Raw genomic sequence first — 23,229 nt, 5'->3', positions numbered from 1 at the left:
GAAGCGTTGTGCTAAGTAATTTCTGATTGTCAAAATACGGTGTTTTTTAGACAAAATAATTAATTGTGAGTCTCCTAAGCCAGGTCTGATCAATTTTATTAAAAGTAAGTGAACATTGGTTATTAAACTTTATGTATATAAAGTTCCAGTAATATCTTTTCGTCAGATTTTTCACAATTTGAGATTTCAGACCAAAAAATTCAATTTCCCATAAGAACCCGTGTTAAATGTGAAAAGAGAAAATTATTTATATCTTTTGTCAAAATCCACCTAGACCTCTAAAAATTTAACTACATCTTCTTTAAACCATTATCTATCAGTTTATCAAGTTTGATAATTAACTCTTCGTCATTTCTGTTTGCGAGAGAACTTCCTTAAACAATATTCATGATTTTTTTCGCGCTTCAAATTGAGAGAGAACATATTTAAAAGTTATAAAGAAATTTTATTTTTTAAACAATTGTGTAAAAATTAATTTTTTTTTTTTTAAAATAATTTTTTTCTAAAAGTTTAAGGTCTTTTGCGTAAAAAACAGTCTCAACATTTCTCTCTATTTTTAGTAAGAAAAAAGTTATAGGTAAAGCAAAAGAATATTGCTCTAATTTGTTACTGTAAATATCTCGAAAAATATTAAAAATTAAAAATTTGTACACTTAGGATTTAGAACCATTATCACTACAATTAACCGAATTTTGAGAAAAATCCGAAACATGATCCCGTATTCTTATAAGAAATGCCTCATATAAGTATATAGTTTACAATGACTTCACGCGCTACAAAAACTAAATAATTTTTTTCTCGAAAACTACAAGACATACCATCTTTTTCAAGGTCTTAAATTTTTCAGGACATTGTAGAGAATGTTCATGAATTTAAAAAAAATCGAAGATATACTTTTCGAATTATTTAAACAAATAAAATTGTTTTTTTAATAAAAATTAAAAATTTTGAATTCTTTTTTGTAAATTTTTTCTTGAAAGACCATTTAAATACGAGTATGAGCTATTCCATGGGATGTGATCACAAGAATTTCTTATGATTGGGGCAATTTTATTGAAACCTTGTGAATATGTTCCTTTATTTGTACAGAATGAAAACCAACAAACAATTTTTCAAAATTTTCAAAATTTTTGGAGATATCTCTAATTAAAAATATATGTTATTTAAAAAAGAAAATCATGTACCTTTTTTTCTTGTTTTTCAAATGAGATCAATTTTTTCAAATTTCTCATAAAAAGATGTTATTTTAAGAAAACATAGTTCATGAAACAAAAATTTTTTTGCCCGGAAAAAAGTCAAAAAAATAATTTTGAATTCATTTTTTGAAAAAACTACCTCTTCGATTTCAAAAATTTTTTTTCTACTTATTGCCTATGATGTTAAGAATAACTTCTCTAATTTTCGTAATAGGACTTCAAGAACTTTGCGAGAAAAAATTAAAACATCCCGTGCGGCGCATCGGGACGCGTGCATCTTAGTTTTCACGTTCATTAGATAGTATAGAAACTTGCAAATATCTCGAAAAGTACGAATTTTCGTGATAAATGTTCAAGACAAAAGTTGTTCCAAACAAAAAGATCTACATCTTTGAAACCAAAAAATTGGGCCGGGGCCCAATATTGAGCCATACAATGAAAAAAGTGTGTTTCTTAAATAAATCCCACTAATGTCTAGTATCCATTTGGTAATCGTTAAATATCTCGAAAAGTACGAATTTTCGTAAAAAATGTTCAATACAAAAGTTGTTCCAAACAAAAAGATCTACATTGTTGAAACCAAAAAATTGGGCCCCGGGCCCAATGTTGGGCCCTACAATGAAAAAAGTAGTTTTCTTAAATGAGACCACCAATTTTGAATATCCAATTCGTAATCCCCATGAAATTCTGCGTTCAGACATGTGGTATAAGTGTCCAAAATATTGGGCCCAATCCAAGATATCGGGCCCAACATTTTTCGACAAAGAAATAAATTTAAAAAATCGTATCTGGGGGGGTTTTTGGGTCACAGGATTACAAAATTCAAAGCTACTTTTCAAATTGAGCACAGAGCCCAATGTAGGATTCCGCGGCCCAATGTAAGACCCACAGTAAAAAAATTAGTTGTCTAAAATAAAACCCACTAATTTTTAGTATCCATTTCGTAATCGTCATGAAATTCTGGATTTAGTTTTGTAGTACAAATGCCAAAAATATTGGGCCCAATGTCTAGGATTGGGCCCAAAATTTGTTAACAAAGAAATAAATTGATTTGTAGAAAAATGTTGAATGTTGGGCTCAAGGTCTGTGATTGGATCCAATATTTTTGTAATTTGTACCACAAGTTTGAGACTAGAATTTCACAACGATTATGATTATGTCAACAAATTTTGAGCCCAATCCTAGACATTGGGCCCAATATTTTTGGCATTTGTACTACAAAACTAAATCCAGAATTTCATGACGATTACGAAATGGATACTAAAAATTAGTGGGTTTTATTTTAGACAACTAATCTTTTTACTGTGGGCCTTACATTGGGCCGCGGAATCCTACATTGGGCTCTGTGCCCAATTTGAAAAGTAGCTTTGAATTTTGTAATCCTGTGACCCCAGAAACCCCCAAAGATACAATTTTTTAAATTTATTTCTTTGTCAACAAATTTTGGGCCCAATCCTAAACATTGGGCCCAATATTTTTAGCATTTGTACTACAAAACTAAATCCAGAATTTCATGACGATTACGAAATGGATACTAAAAATTAGTGGGTTTTATTTTAGACAACTAATCTTTTTACTGTGGGCCTTACATTGGGCCGCGGAATCCTACATTGGGCTCTGTGCCCAATTTGAAAAGTAGCTTTGAATTTTGTAATCCTGTGACCCCAGAAACCCCCAAAGATACAATTTTTTAAATTTATTTCTTTGTCAACAAATTTTGGGCCCAATCCTAAACATTGGGCCCAATATTTTTAGCATTTGTACTACAAAACTAAATCCAGAATTTCATGACGATTACGAAATGGATACTAAAAATTAGTGGGTTTTATTTTAGACAACTAATCTTTTTACTGTGGGCCTTACATTGGGCCGCGGAATTACATTAGGCTCTGTGCCCAATTTGAAAAGTAGCTTTGAATTTTGTAATCCTGTGACCCCAAAAACCCCCAAATATACGATTTAAAAAATTTTTTTTTGTTTGTCGAAAAATGTTGGGCCCGATATCTTGGATTGGGCCCAATATTTTGGGCACTTATACCACATGTCTGAACGCAGAATTTCATGGGGATTACGAATTTGATATTCAAAATTAGTGGTCTCATTTAAGAAAACTACTTTTTTCATTGTAGGGCCCAATATTGGGCCCGGGGCCCAATTTTTTGGTTTCAACAATGTAGATCTTTTTGTTTGGAACAACTTTTGTATTGGACATTTTTTACGAAAATTCGTACTTTTCGAGATATTTGCAAGTTTCCATACTTTTGGAACACCCTGTATAAGTAACAAAGTATCATATATTATTTTTATGTAGAACAGAGATTTTTGCTCTTGTTCTCCACTCGTTGCACAAACTATTATTTTCCAAGAGCCAAAATAGTAAAATTCCGAATTTTTTTTCTAAACTTCTCCAACTTATTTCCCCAATGTTAGAAATATAGAAATAATATATCCAAGAGGAAAAATAGAGATATGTATTTCTAATTTTATCACCCATTCTTCGCCCATGTTAAAGCCAAAGGTAGAAAATCTAGTTTTTTTAACGGTAAAAAAGAAAAAAAGTCGAATTTTTACCTATTTTCGAACATATTTTTGCTACAGATAAAAATTTAAATTTTTTACGGAAAAAAGAAATTAAATTATTTGTTCCTTTCTTCACCTGCATATTTTTGTCAAAAATTGAAATTTACTTGGCGTATGAATATTTCCCATTCAACATATAACATAATTGTCATTTAACCGAAACGCATATAACAGAATTGTCGGGGCTGTTCATGTAATGTTTAGTTACATACATTAGCGCGATTTCTTTGGTTGTCCATAACAAATAGCTTGACCCTACTTCCCCTTGAAAGCGTTATACGTATTTTTTTCTAAAGTTAGAAAAAGGAATTTTTAAAAAAAGGAAAATCTGAATTTTCTTCCACCCATACTTTGATCACGTGTTGGTAAAGATTGGAAATTGAATTTCTTTTAGCGGAAAAAATTAAATAATTTTAAATTATTTTACCCATTCTTCGCCCACATTTTTTTAAAGATTAAAATTTAAATTTTCTTGTCGGAAAAAATATAATAATTTCGATATTTTTTCCATACTTTGACAATTTTTTTGACAAAGTTGGAAAACGGAATTTTTTTAATAATAAAACAGTAAAAAAGGGTAAATTTCATTCAAACCCATTCTTCGATCATTTTCGACCATACTTTTGCTAAAAATTGGAAACTGAATTTTTTTAGCTGACAAAGCAGAAAAGATCAAATTATTTTACCCATTTTTGCTCAAATTTTTTTCAAAGATTGAAATTTGAAGTTTCTTGACGGAAAAAATAGAATAATTTGGAATTTTTCCCCATACTTTGACATTTTTTGCAAAAATTTAAAAAAGGAATTTTTTAACTGTAAAAAAATTTGAATTTTTTTCTACCCATTCTTCGATTACGTGTTTGCTAAAAATTTGAAACTGAATTTTTTTAGCAGACAAAGCAGAAAAAATCAAATTATTTTACCCATTTTCGCTCATATTTTTTTCAAAGATTGAAATTTGAATTATCTTGACGGAAAAAATAGAATAATTTCAATTTTTTCCCCTTACTTTGACAATTTTTTTCCAAAGTTCGATATTGGGATTTTTTTAATGATAAAAAAGAAAAAGGTTAATTTTTATTCGACCCATTCTTCGATCACGTGTTTCTTACAGATAGAAAGTTGTACTTTTTTTAGCAGAAAAAATCGAATTATTTTACCTATTTTAATCCATCTTTATTGTCAAATATTGACAATTGAATTTTCTTTTAAGAAAAATAGAAGAATTTCGAATTTTTTTTCCATACCTTGACAATTTTTTTTGCCAATATTCGAAAAAAATTCGAATTTTGTTTCCACCCATACCTCGATTACGTTTTTGAAAAAGATTAAAAATTGATACATTTAGTAAAAAAAATTATTTTTCTTATCATTTAAAATGCTTTAAAAGTGTCGCTTACCGCGCCATCTAGCGTTATTGCACTGAGTGAAACTATTTACTGAGACCATCGGTAACATAACACCATATTTCACAACACATTTGACATATTTACAAAGTTTTTACTTTAATTATTATTTATTTGTACTCTGTTTCAGTTAAACGGAATAAAAATCAAATATTTTATTAATTACTTTTTCAAAAACAAACAAGTTTTTCAATTTTTGATGTTAATTTTGTCCTGAAATTAACGAAAAACCAGGCTCTTTTCAAGTGATTACAGGTTATACGTAAACTATTCATTGTTTTATTAATATAGAATTAATCTATCTCATTTATTGTACTAATATATTCTCTTAGTATTATTTTGTCACTTTTTATTGTTTTTTTGTATTAATAATCATTCTACATTGTTTTATCAGCAATAATCTGTTCGTACCAAAAAAAGAACGAACGGGGTACGAAGGAGGTACGAATTCGTACCCCTTTCAACCTCAGCAATCCGTAAGGGAATACTTGAATCTATTATTTGCTACCTATTGATAAATAATCAGGGATGGGTGCGTAATATATTTCATATCAGCGTTGGGCAATAACGTGTCTGTGTGCAACTCTGGGACTAACGTTAGAGTGCGGTCACAGCATTTAAAATAGTTCGATATATCGAACTTTTGCATAACTTGATTCGTTGGATCTAACGGAATACTTATCTTACTATTAGATCCAACCGATCATGTTCTGCAAAAGTTCGATATATCGAACTATTTCAATGCTGTGACCGCACCCTTAGTTACTTATTGTCAGGTTGAGTTCACAATAGACGATATTGCTTTTTTATATAATAAATAAGATATATATTTTTAATAATCCTAAAATATTTAAATTAAAATTTCTGAAAGCTATTTTTAAGTTATTGAAAAAAATTTATTTAAGTCAAAATATACATATAAGCAACTTTTTTGGGCGCCCCAAATTACTAGGCGCCCTTGGGCGGCGCCCGACCTTGCGCCCCCCTAAGACCGGCACTGAGTGAAAGTTTTTAATGGCATCTATTTTACATATATAAAATAATTTGTCATCCAAAAAACGAACGTATGCAAAAGTTGGAGCCATTTTGAATACTGATATTTTTTATTTTTTCTTTGTTACTTCATATGTCATTTCCAAGCATTGTATGGAATGAAGTTGTTTATAAAATCAATTTGAAATTTATAAATAATTATTTTTCAGAAAAATGAGATTTATGAATGAAGAGAAGAAAGAAATTTACTAAATTTTAATTTAAGATTAAAAACTTATGTCTTTATTTAATAAATAAATAAATATATATATATATATATATATATATATTGAATAAACAAATTGTTTATAGCAATTTTTTTAAATTATTAATTTTTTTTCATCAAATATTACGTTTGCGAATAATAAATTTGTTCTATTTTATTAACCAGTATGTTATATATTTATCAAAAATTATTTTCATTCTTTATGAGCAAAATATTAAAATCAATTTTTCAAAACATATCAAATTTTTTTAAGGGGGATTTCTCATGAAAAAATCGATTATTTTTTTGCATTTTACTCCTTAATATGTCATAAATTGTTTTCGAGATACATCAGTTATAGTGGGTGGCGCAACCATTGTAACGTATAGCGCTATCGTTGCTTTAAACGTGTTTTCCTCAAAATCATGTTATTTTACGGTAGACACGATTCAGAAAAAACGAAAAAAGTTATTGCCTTAAAACTTTTTGCATGTTTGGCACATCTTTCCGCAGTTACTAAATTAGGATGAACTGAATCGGTAACCCCCCCTCCTCTCCCCGCTAGATTTATGTACGAAAAAACGTCATTTTTTTGAATTATTGATTCAAAAGCCCGCAATTTTTTTATTTTTTCGATTTTAGTAAAACCCCAAGTTTAGAAAGTCACCACATATGTATATTTTAAGAATCTTTTTGATTTTTTAATTTCCAATGATTTAAAATGGCGGAATCTTTTCTACCGCAAAATGCTTTACTTTTTTGGAATCAACTTCACCACACTATAACAAACGTTTAATTCAATAATTTCAATGTAAACAAATTTTTTTTGTTTTAAAAATATTTTAATTTTAATATATAAAAATATTTTTAAAAATTTATTAGATTCTTTTAAAACTCGTTACTGTTATATTTTCGGAGTCGCTGATTACGAATCCGTCGTTAGTTTTTCAAAATTTCTCTGAAACTTGTTACTCAGCGTTTTCTGATTCGTTGCTTACACCTATAAAGTAGGTTTTAAAAAATTAAAAATGTATCCAATATGTCAGACGAATATATAGAAAATTGGTTTGTAATATTTTTAATTTCGTGATGACAAACACTTATTTACAAACCAAATTGATAATCAGAGCACCGATTTTTCATTGTTTTCATTCCTAATACCGCGAAAACTCACGAATAACGAGTTTTAAACGAATCATACACGGAAAAAAATATAACGACGAGAACGAGCTAATTTGTGAATATAATTATTATGATGAACGACATAGCCAATCTTTATGATCAGCCTTTTTGAGAATATTTGGAAATTTACCGTTCTTACCAAGAAATATTTCTCAAATCACAAGTATCAATTATTGCGATCGTCAGTAGTAAAACAATTGGCGATTCAAACAGCTACACTAGCGCCACAGTTGAACTAACTTAAGCGTGACTCGCTCTGTAGCACTCCATGTGTTTTAAATTATTTTTTTTTATTTAACGCTTAAAAATTATTTTACAAACGCAATAAAAATATCAGAATAATTAAATAATTTGAAATAAACTGTCGAAACAGAGACTGCTTTAGAGCGAGTCACGCTTATGTTAGTTCAACTGTGGCGCTAGTGTAGCTGTTTGAATCGCCAATATTTATTTCAATAATTTACTTTTAAATGAATATAATTTGAAACATACAATTGAAAGAATTGAAAAATATTCTTTTAAGGGGAGATTACGGTGACTTTTTTTCAAAAACTCGAAATTATTTTTTTTTCATTTTTGGTTAGTATGACTATATAAGAACACGGAAAAAATAGTCTAAAGTATTTCTATGGTCTAGAACTGATATAAATTAAGTAGTAACATGCAACAACAAACCGAGCGCGCGAACGCACGCGTTTATTCCTGTCGGGTAGCAGTAAACGGCTCAGAGTCAATCTCTGTCACTTAAATAGCAATAGATTACTTGAAAATGATATTTTAGAAGCCAAAGAAGGATCTATATGTATGTAGTCGGTATCGCCGATTGAGAAAGAATCACTGTTTTGCTTAATTTCGACTAAAAAACTTTATACGCGTTTTTCTCAAAACTGCATATTTTCAACTTTGTCACACTCTCATTTTGAAATTATTTAACCAATTAACTTCAAATTTAGACAGTATGTTCCTTGCATGTGTAGTTTTCGTGTAAACTAGGATTTTTAAAATCCATTAATATTCTTAAAAGTTATAAACAATTTACGTTGCAAAATTGTTGTCGAAAAATGAAAAAAGTCTGCTAATCGGTTTTTTTTCAATGAATATTTCGCATTCTAGTTTACACGATAGTCAAAATAGTACATATTAAGGAAAATTGTGGTTATTTCATTTTAGATTAACTGTTCCAGAGAAGAAGTGTGACAAACTTTTAAAATGTACCACTTTCGGGAGCCATTTTTTATTAGAATGTTTAAACAAAAAAGGAAACAAAAATTGTTTTCGTCTCTTTAAAATGTATATTTTATCATAAGAAAATTGTAACTAATAAATATTTTTTTACAATAAAAAAAATCTTTGAACAAAAACCTCAAATTCACCGTAATCTCCCCTTATTATTACTCTTCACCTTGACAAACTCCTAAATATCCAATTTCAATTTCTGACTGTTGCTTAACCTTAAACTAAACAAACTTTTTTTTAGAGAAAGGATAAAGATAAGTACATTTTATCTCTTAAAGAGAAAATAAAAAAATTAAATAAAGAGAACTAAGAGAATATAGTTATCAATTCTTTCATATTAATTTAATATAGCTTTTATAAATAGTATAGTGCATTTTAAAAAATGGCAGATCATACAATATCAATTTGGTTTCATGTATTTATTTTATTTTTAAAAAATTTAAGAAACTTTGGAGGCTTATCAATTTAACATTTTCAGATTGTTACATAATGGGAGAAGCATTACAAAAAAATGTTGAGGATGATTTTAAAACTTTATGAAAAATTAAGATATAAAAGTTTTTTAAAACTAATTTTAATTAATTTACTTTTTTCTTAATTTCTAATTAATTATAATTAAAGATAAATAACAAAAGGAGTGAAAAATGACCAAAATAATATTTTATTTTAAGAATAAGTTGGTTTCTTTAATCATTTTCCTTAAGCGGATCCAATTCCCCCACCTTCCCCTAAAAAGACAGAGATAACCAATGCTTAAGGTGAACTTGATAAATACGACACGACTATGAATGCCAACCTAAATTTTTTGAAAAATCAATACAATCTCGTAACATTCAATTAAATAAATTAAATTTTCTTTTCTTTTGAAGAAAAGGGTTAGAAAATATTGAACTATTATTTTTGAAAAATAATAAATTTTGTAATTTTTTTTATTTTATTATTTTCCACGTAACCATGTTTAAATTATCATGAGATTTGATGCGTCTTTTTTTAATTACGTAAGATTCATTTATTATTTTTTGTATTATTTGACAGTAAACAAATGTCAGTTTGAAAGATTCGAAATTTTTATAGATGTTGGATTTGAAAGTGGAAAAAAATGATCAGAATTTTAAATATACAACACTTTTCTTCATTATATTTTGTACTTTAAAGTGTATGAAAACAAAGAAATAAATTATTGACAACGAAAGTCTAAAAAAAAGATTTAAAAAAGTAATAATTCAACGGTTTCTAACCCATTCTGCAAATAAGAAACGTACGTTTGAAATAAAAAACTCAAAATAATAATAATAACTTTCTAGTCAGAGTAAATAAAAATATTTCTTTAATAATATTTAATAATAACAATATCCATTTTAATTTTTCGATTAAAGTTCATGTTATATTTTTTACTGTGTAAATTTGAAAAATATTTTTATAAAATAATATTTAATCATTTTTTACCTGATCTTTAAAAAAGCTATATAGGTTTTTCGATATTTAAATTTAATTTTTCAATTAATATTAATAGGTTATTTTTTGATAAAATTGAAGAACTTGAAAATAAGTTTAAAAATAATAAATAATAAACACAAACCAAGCAAAATAACCTGACATTTTGAAATAAAATTAAGAACAAAAATGTTTTCCAAATTACTGAAAAAACAAATTTAGAAATTATAAATTAATATACTGTTGCGTTACGTTACTGACTCGACTGCTGGCCCGAAATTAGTTAAGATTTCGAGGAATCGTTCAGGACATCGATTAAAAGATTGAATCGAAAGTTGAGGTTATGTTCGTTATCAAGGAAAAATGCACATTTTAATTTTAATACAATTAGCATATATTTAAATATAAAACTGTGAGGTTACACTTTCCAAGATCATTCGAGACAACTTGTCTTTAGCAAGATCGGTTGGTATCTGCGGGTAGGTCAAAATTTTGGTAGGAGGGAAAAGGTGTTAGAAGGTAGAAGGGGTGTCATTTTGGAAGGGATAGTTCCCAAAAATGTAGGTGTGGTCATATTCTGTTTGCGGAAATATGGCGAGAAAACCAGGTAAGGGGTACTGTCATTAAGGAGTGGACGAGCATCTAAGGGATTAGGACCAAGGTCGACCGACTGCCATTACGCTTGATAGTAATTCGTTTACAAGCAATAAAATCGTAGTTCACAAAAGTTTCGAAGATTCGTATCGATAACAAAGAATGCATTGACAAGTTATTGAGAAGATCTCGAGATTTTTAAGGCTAGTTTGAAACCTAATAAAAAAATAAAGAAATAAAGGAATAATCCTGAGAAAGTTGAGATAGTCACGTTTTCGGAATAAAATGTTAAACTCATAAAAAAAACTGAGCTTGGGACTCAACATATGCCGGCCCCCTTGAACAATTATGTTCTAAGAAAATTAAACACATTGCGGTAGCAATTAATATGACATTTAGTTTCGTCACTTAATAAACGATAGTTATATAGTCGACAATTTACATGCATTGAATTTGAATCACTTACAAACAAAAATAATTTTTGTTCGATTTAAATTGAAATTAGTTAGTCAGATTCGATAGGCAAAGGTGATAAATTTTTTATGCTACGTTTATACTCGCCATATGCGGTTTTTACTGTTACTACACGGATAACATTATCTTCTCCTGGATGAGTGGCGATAATTCGACCGATTGTCCATCTCATAGGAGGGAGGTTGTCGTCACGAATCGTTACAAGTTTACCGATTTTCATTTCTGAAGTGGAACCTTTGTGCCACCTTTTTCGTACAGTCAACTCATGCAAATACTCTCTGTTCCACCGAGACCAGAAATGCTGTTTAATTTGCTGCACTTTCTGCCAAGAAGATAATCGATTTGACGGAAGGTGCATCAAACTGTGTTCTGGCACGCCTGTTATATCGTTAATTTCGTTCTTAGCACCAACAAAATTCTTGCCGTTGTCGGAATAAAGATCTGTACACTTTCCGCGTCTGGAAAAAAATCTACTCAAACAGGCTAAGAATGCTTCAGTTGTCAAATCACTGACCACCTCAATGTGCACTGCTTTCGTAGCGAAACACACAAATACAGCGACATAGATTTTAACTTTGTTTCGGTTCCGAAGTTTTCTCTCCGGATATGTAAAAGGGACCGCAATAATCGACACCTGTTTGAAGAAAGGCTTTTTCAAAAACAACTCTATTTTTCGGTAAATCTCCCATTAGGTAAGTGGGAGTCTGAGGCTTGGCGCGGCAGGTGGTGCCGTAATTTTCCCCAAATCTCAAATGTCATAATATTCATTTGACATAAAACCAGTTGACATAACCAATATTTGTCATAATTTTTTTGGTCATAATTTTACTTTAGCATAAATTTTAATTGACATACTAATTATTCAGCATAATTCGCATTTGACAGAATGTTTATTTAGTATAAGTTATATTCGGTATAACTTTCAATTGTCAAAATTTTTATTTGGCATAATATACATTTGTCATAATCTTTATTTGACATAATTTTCATTGATCATAATTTTAATTTGGCATAATTATCATTCATCATAAAATGTATTTGATATAATGTTCATTCGTCATAACTACTTTTTGACATAATATTTATTGGTAATAATTCTTAACTGGTATAACGCTAATTTAACATAATGACTATTGGACATAATGCTCATTTTTCATAATTCTTAATAATCATAACTGTCATTTGTAATAATCACTGTTTGATATAATGTTTATTATTAATAATCAGCAATTGACATAACGCTTATTTAGTATAATGTGTATTTGACATAATGTTCATTTGTCATAATTTGCATTTCACAAAATGCTCATTTGTCATAATTCTTATTAGTCATAACTTTCATTTGTCATAATTTTTATTTGGCATAATTATCATTTAGTATAAAATATATTTGATATAATGTTTATTCGTCACATCGATTGTTTAATATAATTTTCATTTATAATAATTCTTAATTGGCATAAATTCAATTTAACATAATTGTTATTTGATATAATGTTAATTTGTCATAATTTACAATTCTCATAATGCTCATTTGTCATAATTCTTATTAGTCATAACTGTTATTTGTCATAATTACTGATTGACATAATGTTAACTTTTTATAATAAGCACTTGACATAATGTTTATTTCGCATAATTTAAGTTTGACATAATGTTCATTAGACATAATTTTAATTTGACATAATGTTCATTGTTCATAATTTTTATTTGTCATAAATATCATGCAGTATAAAATGTACTTGATATAATGTTCATTTGTCATAACTATTTTATGACATAATGTTTATTTGTAATAATTTTTAATTGGTATAACACTAAATTAGTATAATGTGTATTTGACATACTGTTCATTTGTCATAATTTTCATTTGACATAATTCCCATTTGTCATAACTTTATGTGTCAACGATTTTTTGCTGTATCTTCCCATCCTTGGTTTTTTAATTAGTAGTTTGTATATGTTGGTAAAGTAGATTAGGTGGCGCTGTCTAATATTTCTGAAATTAATTCTATCTTGCTTTTAAATGTGAAAATTACAATTTTAATATTGTACAATTTTTTAATGTCATCATTATTAATATGAATTGTCATATTATTTTTAAAAAAATGTAATTGAATTGTACAATATTAAAATTGTAACTTGGAAAAAAAAGTAATTTTTCATATTTAAAAGCAAGATAGAATTAATTTCAGAAATATTAGACAGCGCCACCTAATCTACTTTACCAACATATACAAACTACTAATTAAAAAACCAAGGATGGGAAGATACAGCAAAAAATCGTTGACACATAAAGTTATGACAAATGGGAATTATGTCAAATGAAAATTATGACAAATGAACAGTATGTCAAATACACATTATACTAATTTAGTGTTATACCAATTAAAAATTATTACAAATAAACATTATGTCATAAAATAGTTATGACAAATGAACATTATATCAAGTACATTTTATACTGCATGATATTTATGACAAATAAAAATTATGAACAATGAACATTATGTCAAGTGCTTATTATAAAAAGTTAACATTATGTCAATCAGTAATTATGACAAATAACAGTTATGACTAATAAGAATTATGACAAATGAGCATTATGAGAATTGTAAATTATGACAAATTAACATTATATCAAATAACAATTATGTTAAATTGAATTTCTGCCAATTAAGAATTATTATAAATGAAAATTATATTAAACAATCGATGTGACGAATAAACATTATATCAAATATATTTTATACTAAATGATAATTATGCCAAATAAAAATTATGACAAATGAAAGTTATGACTAATAAGAATTATGACAAATGAGCATTTTGTGAAATGCAAATTATGACAAATGAACATTATGTCAAATACACATTATACTAAATAAGCGTTATGTCAATTGCTGATTATTAATAATAAACATTATATCAAACAGTGATTATTACAAATGACAGTTATGATTATTAAGAATTATGAAAAATGAGCATTATGTCCAATAGTCATTATGTTAAATTAGCGTTATACCAGTTAAGAATTATTACCAATAAATATTATGTCAAAAAGTAGTTATGACGAATGAACATTATATCAAATACATTTTATGATGAATGATAATTATGCCAAATTAAAATTATGATCAATGAAAATTATGTCAAATAAAGATTATGACAAATGTATATTATGCCAAATAAAAATTTTGACAATTGAAAGTTATACCGAATATAACTTATACTAAATAAACATTCTGTCAAATGCGAATTATGCTGAATAATTAGTATGTCAATTAAAATTTATGCTAAAGTAAAATTATGACCAAAAAAATTATGACAAATATTGGTTATGTCAACTGGTTTTATGTCAAATGAATATTATGACATTTGAGATTTGGGGAAAATTACGGCACCACCGCGGCAGCAAGTTACGCATTTTCGTATTACGTTTTTTACAATCGTTTTTCCATTAACAATCCAGAACGAATTCCGAATTGAGTTGAGTGTTGCTTGAGCACCGGCATGTAATGACTTTAAATGCTGATCGCGAACAATGACCATTGTCAATTTATGATTTTGTGGTAACAAAATAGGGTGTTTTTGAGAAAAATGAAGGTCAGACTGTTTTAATCTGCCTCCAACTCTGAGAATCCCGTCAGAGTCTAAAAAAGGGGCTAGCGGAGTGAGACGCCCTTCGACTTGTTTTTTCGAGTCGAGTGATTTGATTTCGTTTGAAAATTCTCCGCGTTGTAATAACTTTATTACATAAGTAGTGGATTCTTTTAGTTCAGTGGAAGAAATTGGACCCTTCACAATTTGTTTTCGAATTTTAAAATCAACGAATCGCCGCCAATAGGCAACGGAGCGAATCAATTTGTCAAAGGATTCAAAATTTGAAAACAAAAGATTAGCAAATTCGTTAACTTGTTTTACGTTAGTTGCTAAGCAAGTTTCTTTCTTTTTTTGTTCTGGAATTTCAATAGGTTCCAAAAAAGATGCAGGCCAATTTTATTCATTGTCTTTTAACCAAATGGGACCGTGAAACCAAAAGGAGTTTGAGATTAATTCTTTTGGTGAGAGGCCGCGCGAGATAAGATCCGCTGGATTTTGCTCGGTACGTACGTGGCGCCATTCTAGAGATTGAGTCAAATTTTGAATTTCTTGAACACGATTTCCTACAAATGTTTGTAAAGTATTTGAAGGACTTTTTATCCAATGTAATGCGATGGTCGAATCAGACCAGAGTATAGTTTTTTCAAATTTGATTCTACGCAAGGCACGGAAAACTGTGGTATAAATTTTCGACAATAAAACAGCCGCGCAAAGTTCCAAGCGCGGTAACGATACGGTTTTTAAAGGCGCAACTCTAGATTTCGAGCAAATTATTTGAGTTGTATGCACTTGATCTTTATCAGTCGAGCGAAGATAAATACAGGCTCCGTATGCTTTTTCGCTAGCATCACAAAAGCCGTGTATTTGAAGAGATGCAAAATCATCCGCAATTATTTTTCGTTTGATTGTGATTTTAGATAAAGTGACATTTGCTCTCTAAGTTCTAGCCATGACGTAGCTATTTCGCGAGGAACTTCTTCGTCCCAATTTATGTTTAATTGCCACAGAGATTGCATTATAATTTTCGGCTGTAAAATGACAGGGCCGAGTAATCCGAGGGGGTCGAATAGTTGCGCTGTTTCCGATAAAATTGTCCGCTTAGTTACGGGTGCATTTACGTTAGAATTTTTGACCGCATAAACAAAGGTATCTGGACGGGGATTCCAATAAACACCGAGAGTTTTCATTTTGTCATCTAAATTTAAACAAATATATGAATCATCGGATTCTGTCGATAAGAAGTTGATAAGCTCTGGTTCGTTGGAAGCCCATTGTCTTATGTTCATACCGCCCTTGCGAGTGACATGAATTAATTCATCGACCATTTGTTTTGTTTCCTCGAAAGTTTGACCGCCCGTTAAACAATCGTCCATATAAAAATTTTCGGTTAGTGCAGTGAATGCAAACGGGTGCGAGATAGCCTCGTCTTTCGCTAATTGTACGAGAGTTCTAGTGGCTAAAAATGAAGCGGGAGAGGTACCGTACGTCACGGTTTTTAATTTGAAGATTTTTATAGGCTCGTTAGAATTTTCTCGCCACAAAATTCTCTGGAATTTTTGATCGTTTTCATGCAACAAAACTTGCCGATACATTTTCTCAATGTCGGCCGTTAACGCAAATTTGTGGGAGCGGAAACGAACAAGCAAGGAAAAAATGTCTTCTTGTATATTTGGACCGACCATGAGAATGTCATTGAGCGATTTTCCGTTTGACGTTTTCGCTGAGGCGTCGAAGACAGTTCTGAGTTTTGTCGTTAAACTCGATTGTTTTAACACGGCTAGATGAGGTATAAAATAACCGTCGAGGGTAGATTGAGATTCGTCTTCGGACATGTGACCCAGGCCTATATATTCTCTGATAAAAGTTATATACATGCTTTTGAGCTCTGGATTTTTATAAAACGATTGTTCGAGAGAATTAAAACGCCTAAGAGCTGAGCTGTGAGATTCACCGAGACCGATTAAATCATTTTTAAAAGGGTATCTGACGATATATTTCCCAGATTCCAAATCGCGAGTAGTCGTTTTTTGATAGTGAGCTTCACACGCATTTTCCTCGGTCGATAGAATTTTTTCGGTAGGGCCGTTTTCGATTTCCCAAAAATCACTGATTTTTTTGTGAATTTTATTCAAAGATAAGTTGCACTTGGCAACATTGGGAAACGATATATCAGAAGTCTTTCCACCTACAATCCACCCAAAAAATGTGTTTTGGAGAGTGACTTCATCACTTGCTAACGATATTTGTCCTACGCGTAATAATTTTAAGAAAATTTCTGCACCTATCAGAATGTCGATTGTCGATGGTTTGTGAAATTCTGGGTCTGCAAGTTGAATTTTAGGAGGAATTTTCAGATCTATTTTATTCTATTAGGGTCTGTCGGTATTACTCGGTGAATTAAAATTAGTGAAAATTGGGCAACTATTAGTATGCAGTTAATTTGTACAGCGTGGATACGCTGATAATTAGACTACATACGCTACTTCGTCAGCATGTCTTGTTGTTTGAGTCGACTACATACTCGTAGCTGCAATTCTAGAATATTTGGCTGATTTAAATAGTATGCAGGTCATAACAAACTACATTCCCCGTCCTATCTGTTTAAAGTCATAAAATAATATAAAATACTAAAACCATAGATCGTACAAGATGTTACAAAGACTAACACAGTGAATTTGTTTCTCTAAAAAAGCTAATACTCTTCGCATTTCAGGCAAAAACCCGGATAAATTAAAAAATATTTTAATGCACTACTCGAGACTAAAAGTATTCTTATTCAACTATATTGAATGATGTGAACTATGTTATTTTTCGGAACGAAATTCAACTATTTTAGTCTTCGTAACTCCTATCGAAATATTGTCGTTTAAAATTTGTGTGTTTTGTGACGTCGTATTTTAGAAAATTTTTCGTATTTTAGAAAAATGGCACACAAACGTAAAAGAGGTTATAAATTGTGGTTAGACCATGATGAAGAAGATGTACCTGATTCCAGTATCCTAAATTACAGAAAAAGATATTAAAAAACAGTAAGAGCTTTCAAAAAGTATTTGTTTTCAAATTTTACTTGGGAGCATGAAACTATACAATTTCCAAAATTTCGAATAAATGTGGGAGTTTATTATAAGTTGGACAACCTGTAATATTTCGTTTTTCAGACATTGAACAGTAAGTCAGCTTACACGTAAAAATGTCAAAAATCGAACAAATTCAATTATTTAAAATTGTTTAAATGAAGTATTATATATATATATATATATATATATCAATTGTATTTGATACTATGCGTAGTCTCCGGCAAACCTTATTGGTCTGCATCAATAAGAATACACCTTCAAAACCGTTACTTCAATGTTTATATTATGAAAAAGAATAAATATAACCTTACAATTTTAGAGTAATTATTAACACAATTTGACTATCTCAATTGTTAGATATGGAACATTTGCTTCAAAATATTGACCCTAAAAATCAACCAATGAATAAGTATGAACATATTATAATTTTTAATATAAAAATTTTAATGTCGCATTGAATTTGTCATTTTAAACATTGAAAATTGGCCAACATATTCTTAACAAAACGATAAAAAAATCGATGAAAGGTACAAATCTGATGACATATTTGTTTCATCAGGTCAGGAGTTTTTTTTGTAACTCCTGATATAATACCCAGCTAATAATTCCTGTACAGAATCCTTAAATGTTCCGTGAGGAATCCTGTCAAAAATCCTACACAGGATCCCACTAGGATCTGTTGCAGGATATTAGAGCAGGGATCCTGTACAGGAACATGTGCAGAAACATTAGTTACTAAGGTTCCTTTGCAGCTTCCTGTACAAATTTATAAAAATTAATTTCATGCAAAGGTTCCTACACAGGAACACTTGCATAATCCTGTACAGGAAAATATTTCACTTTCTATTCATTCCAAGGAACATTTGTGGGAACCATATAAGAGGATCCCATGCAAGATCCAAATATAAATACATCGTTAGTTAATAAATTACGAGAGATTTTTAAAATTGAAAATAGCGGATCTAATATAGCATACAAAAATGATAGTCGTCATATTGAATTTCCAGTTTAGTTAAAAATGATAAAAATGAAATTTACAATGAACATTTTTAGAATTTGAATTCTACAAGATCCGAAAGTGATTTAATTGATTGTTTAAAAGTTTGAATATCCTTCTTATCGAATTTTTTAATGTTAGAATATCAATTTCATCAAATGTCCAAAAATTTTAACGTTTATTGAATCCAGAGTTCAGAATTTTGAGTGTTTACCTAATCAAATCTCTGAATTTTAGAATCATTAAAACGTTATTATTCGAACTTATTCGAAATTTTGAATTTTTTTAAAGTTTCATGTTTCCGATTCAATTCAACATAAAAAATAGGCTCAGAAATTAGAGAAATGTAGCAATAATTGAATATATAAAATATTATTGATATTTTAATTCATATAAAGTAAAATAATTATGTATCTTCGCGTTAAAAAGAGTTACATTAGTTATTTGGGCTTCAACATACATTACAGAAAAATACACAATGTAACTCTTTTTTTTATTTAATTTATTTTCTATTTCTGTATCTTTGTATAAACTACTTGAAGTCAATTTAGATAATAATGATAATAATTTAGTGCATAAGTATTGTAACAATCAAAATCGTTTTCCTCCTTTTGGGATAAAAATGCTGGTGATTTTTCCTATTTCATAATGAATAGCGCCAGGCGCTAGCCTAATAGCTCCAGGGACCATTTGACGTTAGTCGAATTATATATTCGAGTGTCATCGGACACCACAAGAAGGATCTGTAAAGTTATTATTATAATCGCGCTCAATTTCCAAAATGAGAGAGAACGTAAAATTCTATACAAGATATTCAAGTCTCCTTACTCTTTACTCGAATTTAATTTATGCGTCGCATCTTTTTATTTCAGTGTAAAACGTGTTCTTATTTATTAAATGATTAGTTTTTTTACTTGTTTGTTTTATTAATTTGTGCGCCTTTGATTCATATGAATTTATAAGGAATGAAACTTTTTTTCATTAGCGATCTGCGAATTAATAAGTTTGATCATTCCTTTTTTCCTAACCTACATAGCTTGTCTCAATTGTATTACTCGCAACGGTCCAATCAATTACGCCGTTGGTCGAATCTTTTTCGTTCAAATAACATTGTGTTGACTGTCGTGAGCTGAACCCAATTCCTCAAAATTATTAATTAAAATTAAAGTCTCGCGGAGAGTACATATTTTTCTTTATACAGCAGTGATCTATTACTGCACTAGAATGGACCATATATAAGGTCCAATCATCAATTTTTTACTTAAATATTATAGAATTTTTATGAGATAGAATTTCTTTTTTGCAAAGTATCACTTGCAAGATTAAAACTAATACTACTTAGAAGTAATTCTTTTATTTGTGATATACAAGTCCGACCGCCAATCCGGTATCTGGAATATCAAACAAATCGATATCTTGCGTTTTACGCGTTTAAAATCTAACTTAAACGAATATAAAAGAAATTATTCTTTGAAAAATGATATTTTAATTTTTTTTAAATAAAAAAACTTATTTGATAAAACATAATGGTAATACTTTATTATACTATAACAAGATAACAACGCGTGCAGGTATCTTATGTGCATATTGATGTATAGTTATGTTATATTATGTTTTTTAGTTATGTTAAATTTGAAAAAAGACGTTATGCACAGTATTAATTAGGTACATAGTACATATTAAATATTAGGTTAGAACTTATGCATATATTCTTGTTACGTAGATTTAATGCGCGAAAAAAAGCTGCCATTATAACTCCGCTAATTTTTTTTGGAAAAATTAAATTTAATTGAAATTTAATTTGATTGAAATGTGTTCACCATTTATTTTACTCATGTAAAATTCAAAATTCTGAATTCTCAACTTTAATAATCTTTATGTTTATCGCTACATTTCTGTTATATCTTTATGATTAATAGTATAACGCACTATTACATGGTAACATTCTTCTAATGCTATAGGATGCATCTAATAATATTCAATTCATGGATTTCAATGAAGAGTCGTACCAAGAAATCGAGGTAAATTATAATGTTTTCTGTACAATATTTTAGTTATTATTTTATATTGTTAAAAATTAATTTTTGATAATAGCTACCCATGTAGAAATTGTAATTTGTTAGGTAGAATAGAAGGGGGTAATGTAGTACACTGACTCTACTAATTAAGCAAATGAAAGGAATTATTTTCCGTTAGTACAGTATAGGTTCTTTTCTAAAAAAAATACAGGACATAAAAAGGTCGAATAGATATATCTACAACTCTCGAAAAAATCAAACTTTTAATTAAAAAGCATTATGAATATAAAATCTCAATAGAAAGGCGAAACATATTTCAAGATTAGAAATGTACAGGTGTAGCTGAAGTTGATTGCGTAAATTTTTTTTTGAATTGTTCTATTGATGAATATTTAGCTAATATTTAAATTTTATATTATACATAAATCTTATTTATCTAAAACAGAAACATTGAAAATGTTTTAATTACATATATACAAGAAATTAATCATTACAACTCTATTTTACAAAAAGCAGAAATAAATTTAAAATCTCCTTTAAGTTTTTTATTATGCTTTTAGATTAGATAACAGTTTTTACGTTGTGGAAATGAGCATAACCTATTGAGGTAAAGCCACACGGAGAGAAATTTCTAGGAATATTTACCGTGATGCCACCTGAAAGTGAGTGCAAAGTACATTCTGGCAGTTTTTACTGTGCTGCCTCTACAATCTGTTATGCAAAATTGTAGGGGCAGCACAGTAAAAATTGCCAGAATGTACTTTGCACTCACTTTCAGATGGCAGCACGGTAAATATTCCTAGAAATTTCTCTCCGTGCACCTGACTGGTCGCAATAATTAGCGTGCAATAATTTAAAAATATCTCTAAAATTGATTTTTTCTTGACAACGCTATGTAAATTGATCCGAATCATGTTCGCTATATTTTTCCTGTTATTTTCACGTAAAAATACATAAGTGTACGCAATTTGAGCTCTCGATGTGAAAAGATGTGGCCACCAGCGGGAGGGGGGTACATAGTCATTTTTAGGGATTTTTCAAAAAAATTAATGGTTTTTCCTTGACACCGCTATGATAATCAATCCTATGAAATTCGCTATATTTTTCACGTAATCTACACGCCAAAATACATATGTGTACAAAATTTCAGCACTCTAGATAAATTCATGAGGCCGCTAGAGGGGGTTCATGCCTTGCTTCACTAGTCTCATTAATAGGGTTCCCCCTTCGTGTACGGAACCCTAAAATAAAAAAAAGAAAATGATTAGCGCAAGAGAGATTTTTTTTTACTTTTTAATTCGTATCTCGTAGGGATTGCAGTCTACAGCAAAATAATGTATAGCAAAATTTTAGCCAAATAACCAGGCTTTTCAAAAATACTACTCGTTTGCAGATACAAATTCAGGTTTGGTCGCTAGATTCGAAAACGTCTTACCAAACTATTCTTGCCCCATCCTCCCCTACCATTAAAGAAAATTATTTTAAAACATACCATTTTGTGGAGTTTAATTACACACGATCTGTTGACATTTGTAAAACATACAATTTCGAGGAAGTTTTTTTTACTTCGATTTTAAGTTGGTAGTACTGACTAGAAATAAATAAAATAGGGCGTGGTGGAACGGCGGGTATGGTATCTAAATTCTTATTAAATTGTTCTAATTCAAATGGCAACTACTGCGCTTCTGTAGTCAAAACAGGTAACATAAATTCTTTAACAGCCAATATATAGATTAGTCAAACCGAGGTGGCTCGCACCATGGACAGCGTTATATGACATCGGTGAGCTAAATTGTTATAAAAATTCCAATTTATTCTACAAGGGATTACGATTAAAGAAGTCTTTAAAAAAATAGTACACTACAAGACCCCCTTCTACTCTAATTATATTTTCTAGAAATAATTTTTTGAATCATGATAATCACTAAAATAAAATTAATTAACAATAATTATAACTGTTCGATTCGAAGTCTGAAATTACTGATTCTTACATTTCTATATAACTTAAAATAATATTAGTTTTATGTAGATTTCGTCTTCAAGTTCTAGGATTAAATCACCAAAAATGCAAGCAATGTTTAATTTTTTAATGCATTTTTTATTCTACTTGTGAAAAATTTGTTTTCGCACATTTGAAGGTTCATATCACTTTAAAGCCAGGAAATTAATCTATTTTTATTTAAAAATCGGTTATT

The 23,229-nt window shown here is 29.3% G+C and overlaps 1 protein-coding gene across 1 annotated transcript; it reads right to left on the bottom strand.

Annotated features, from left to right (window-relative positions):
- Positions 1-15,832: 15,832 nt before the first annotated feature.
- On the bottom strand, positions 15,833-21,713 carry LOC127277936 (uncharacterized). Its single transcript, XM_051299384.1, has 2 exons — positions 21,680-21,713; positions 15,833-17,265 (listed from the first exon to the last, which is right to left on the bottom strand). Exons 1-2 carry the CDS (start codon positions 21,711-21,713, stop codon positions 15,833-15,835), a joined length of 1,467 nt encoding a protein of 488 aa, XP_051155341.1.
- Between the last annotated feature and the right edge of the window lie 1,516 nt (positions 21,714-23,229).

Source organism: Leptopilina boulardi, unplaced genomic scaffold (assembly GCF_019393585.1).
Source record: "Leptopilina boulardi isolate dan_hultmark-lab unplaced genomic scaffold, ZJU_Lbou_2.1 LbouV2_191, whole genome shotgun sequence".
Classification (NCBI taxonomy): Eukaryota; Metazoa; Arthropoda; class Insecta; order Hymenoptera; family Figitidae; genus Leptopilina; species Leptopilina boulardi.
The sequence above is the reverse complement of the archived record's forward strand: the minus strand, read 5'-3'. Positions and strand labels throughout refer to the sequence as shown.

Bases quoted from the DNA above. Each gene is read 5' to 3' on its own strand.
- LOC127277936 (XM_051299384.1), bottom strand. From the start codon at position 21,713: ATGTACTTTGCACTCACTTTCAGGTGGCATCACG. The intron at 17,266-21,679 runs GTAAATATTCCT...TTCAACTTGCAG, and splicing joins CACTTTCAGGTGGCATCACG to ACCCAGAATTTCACAAACCA.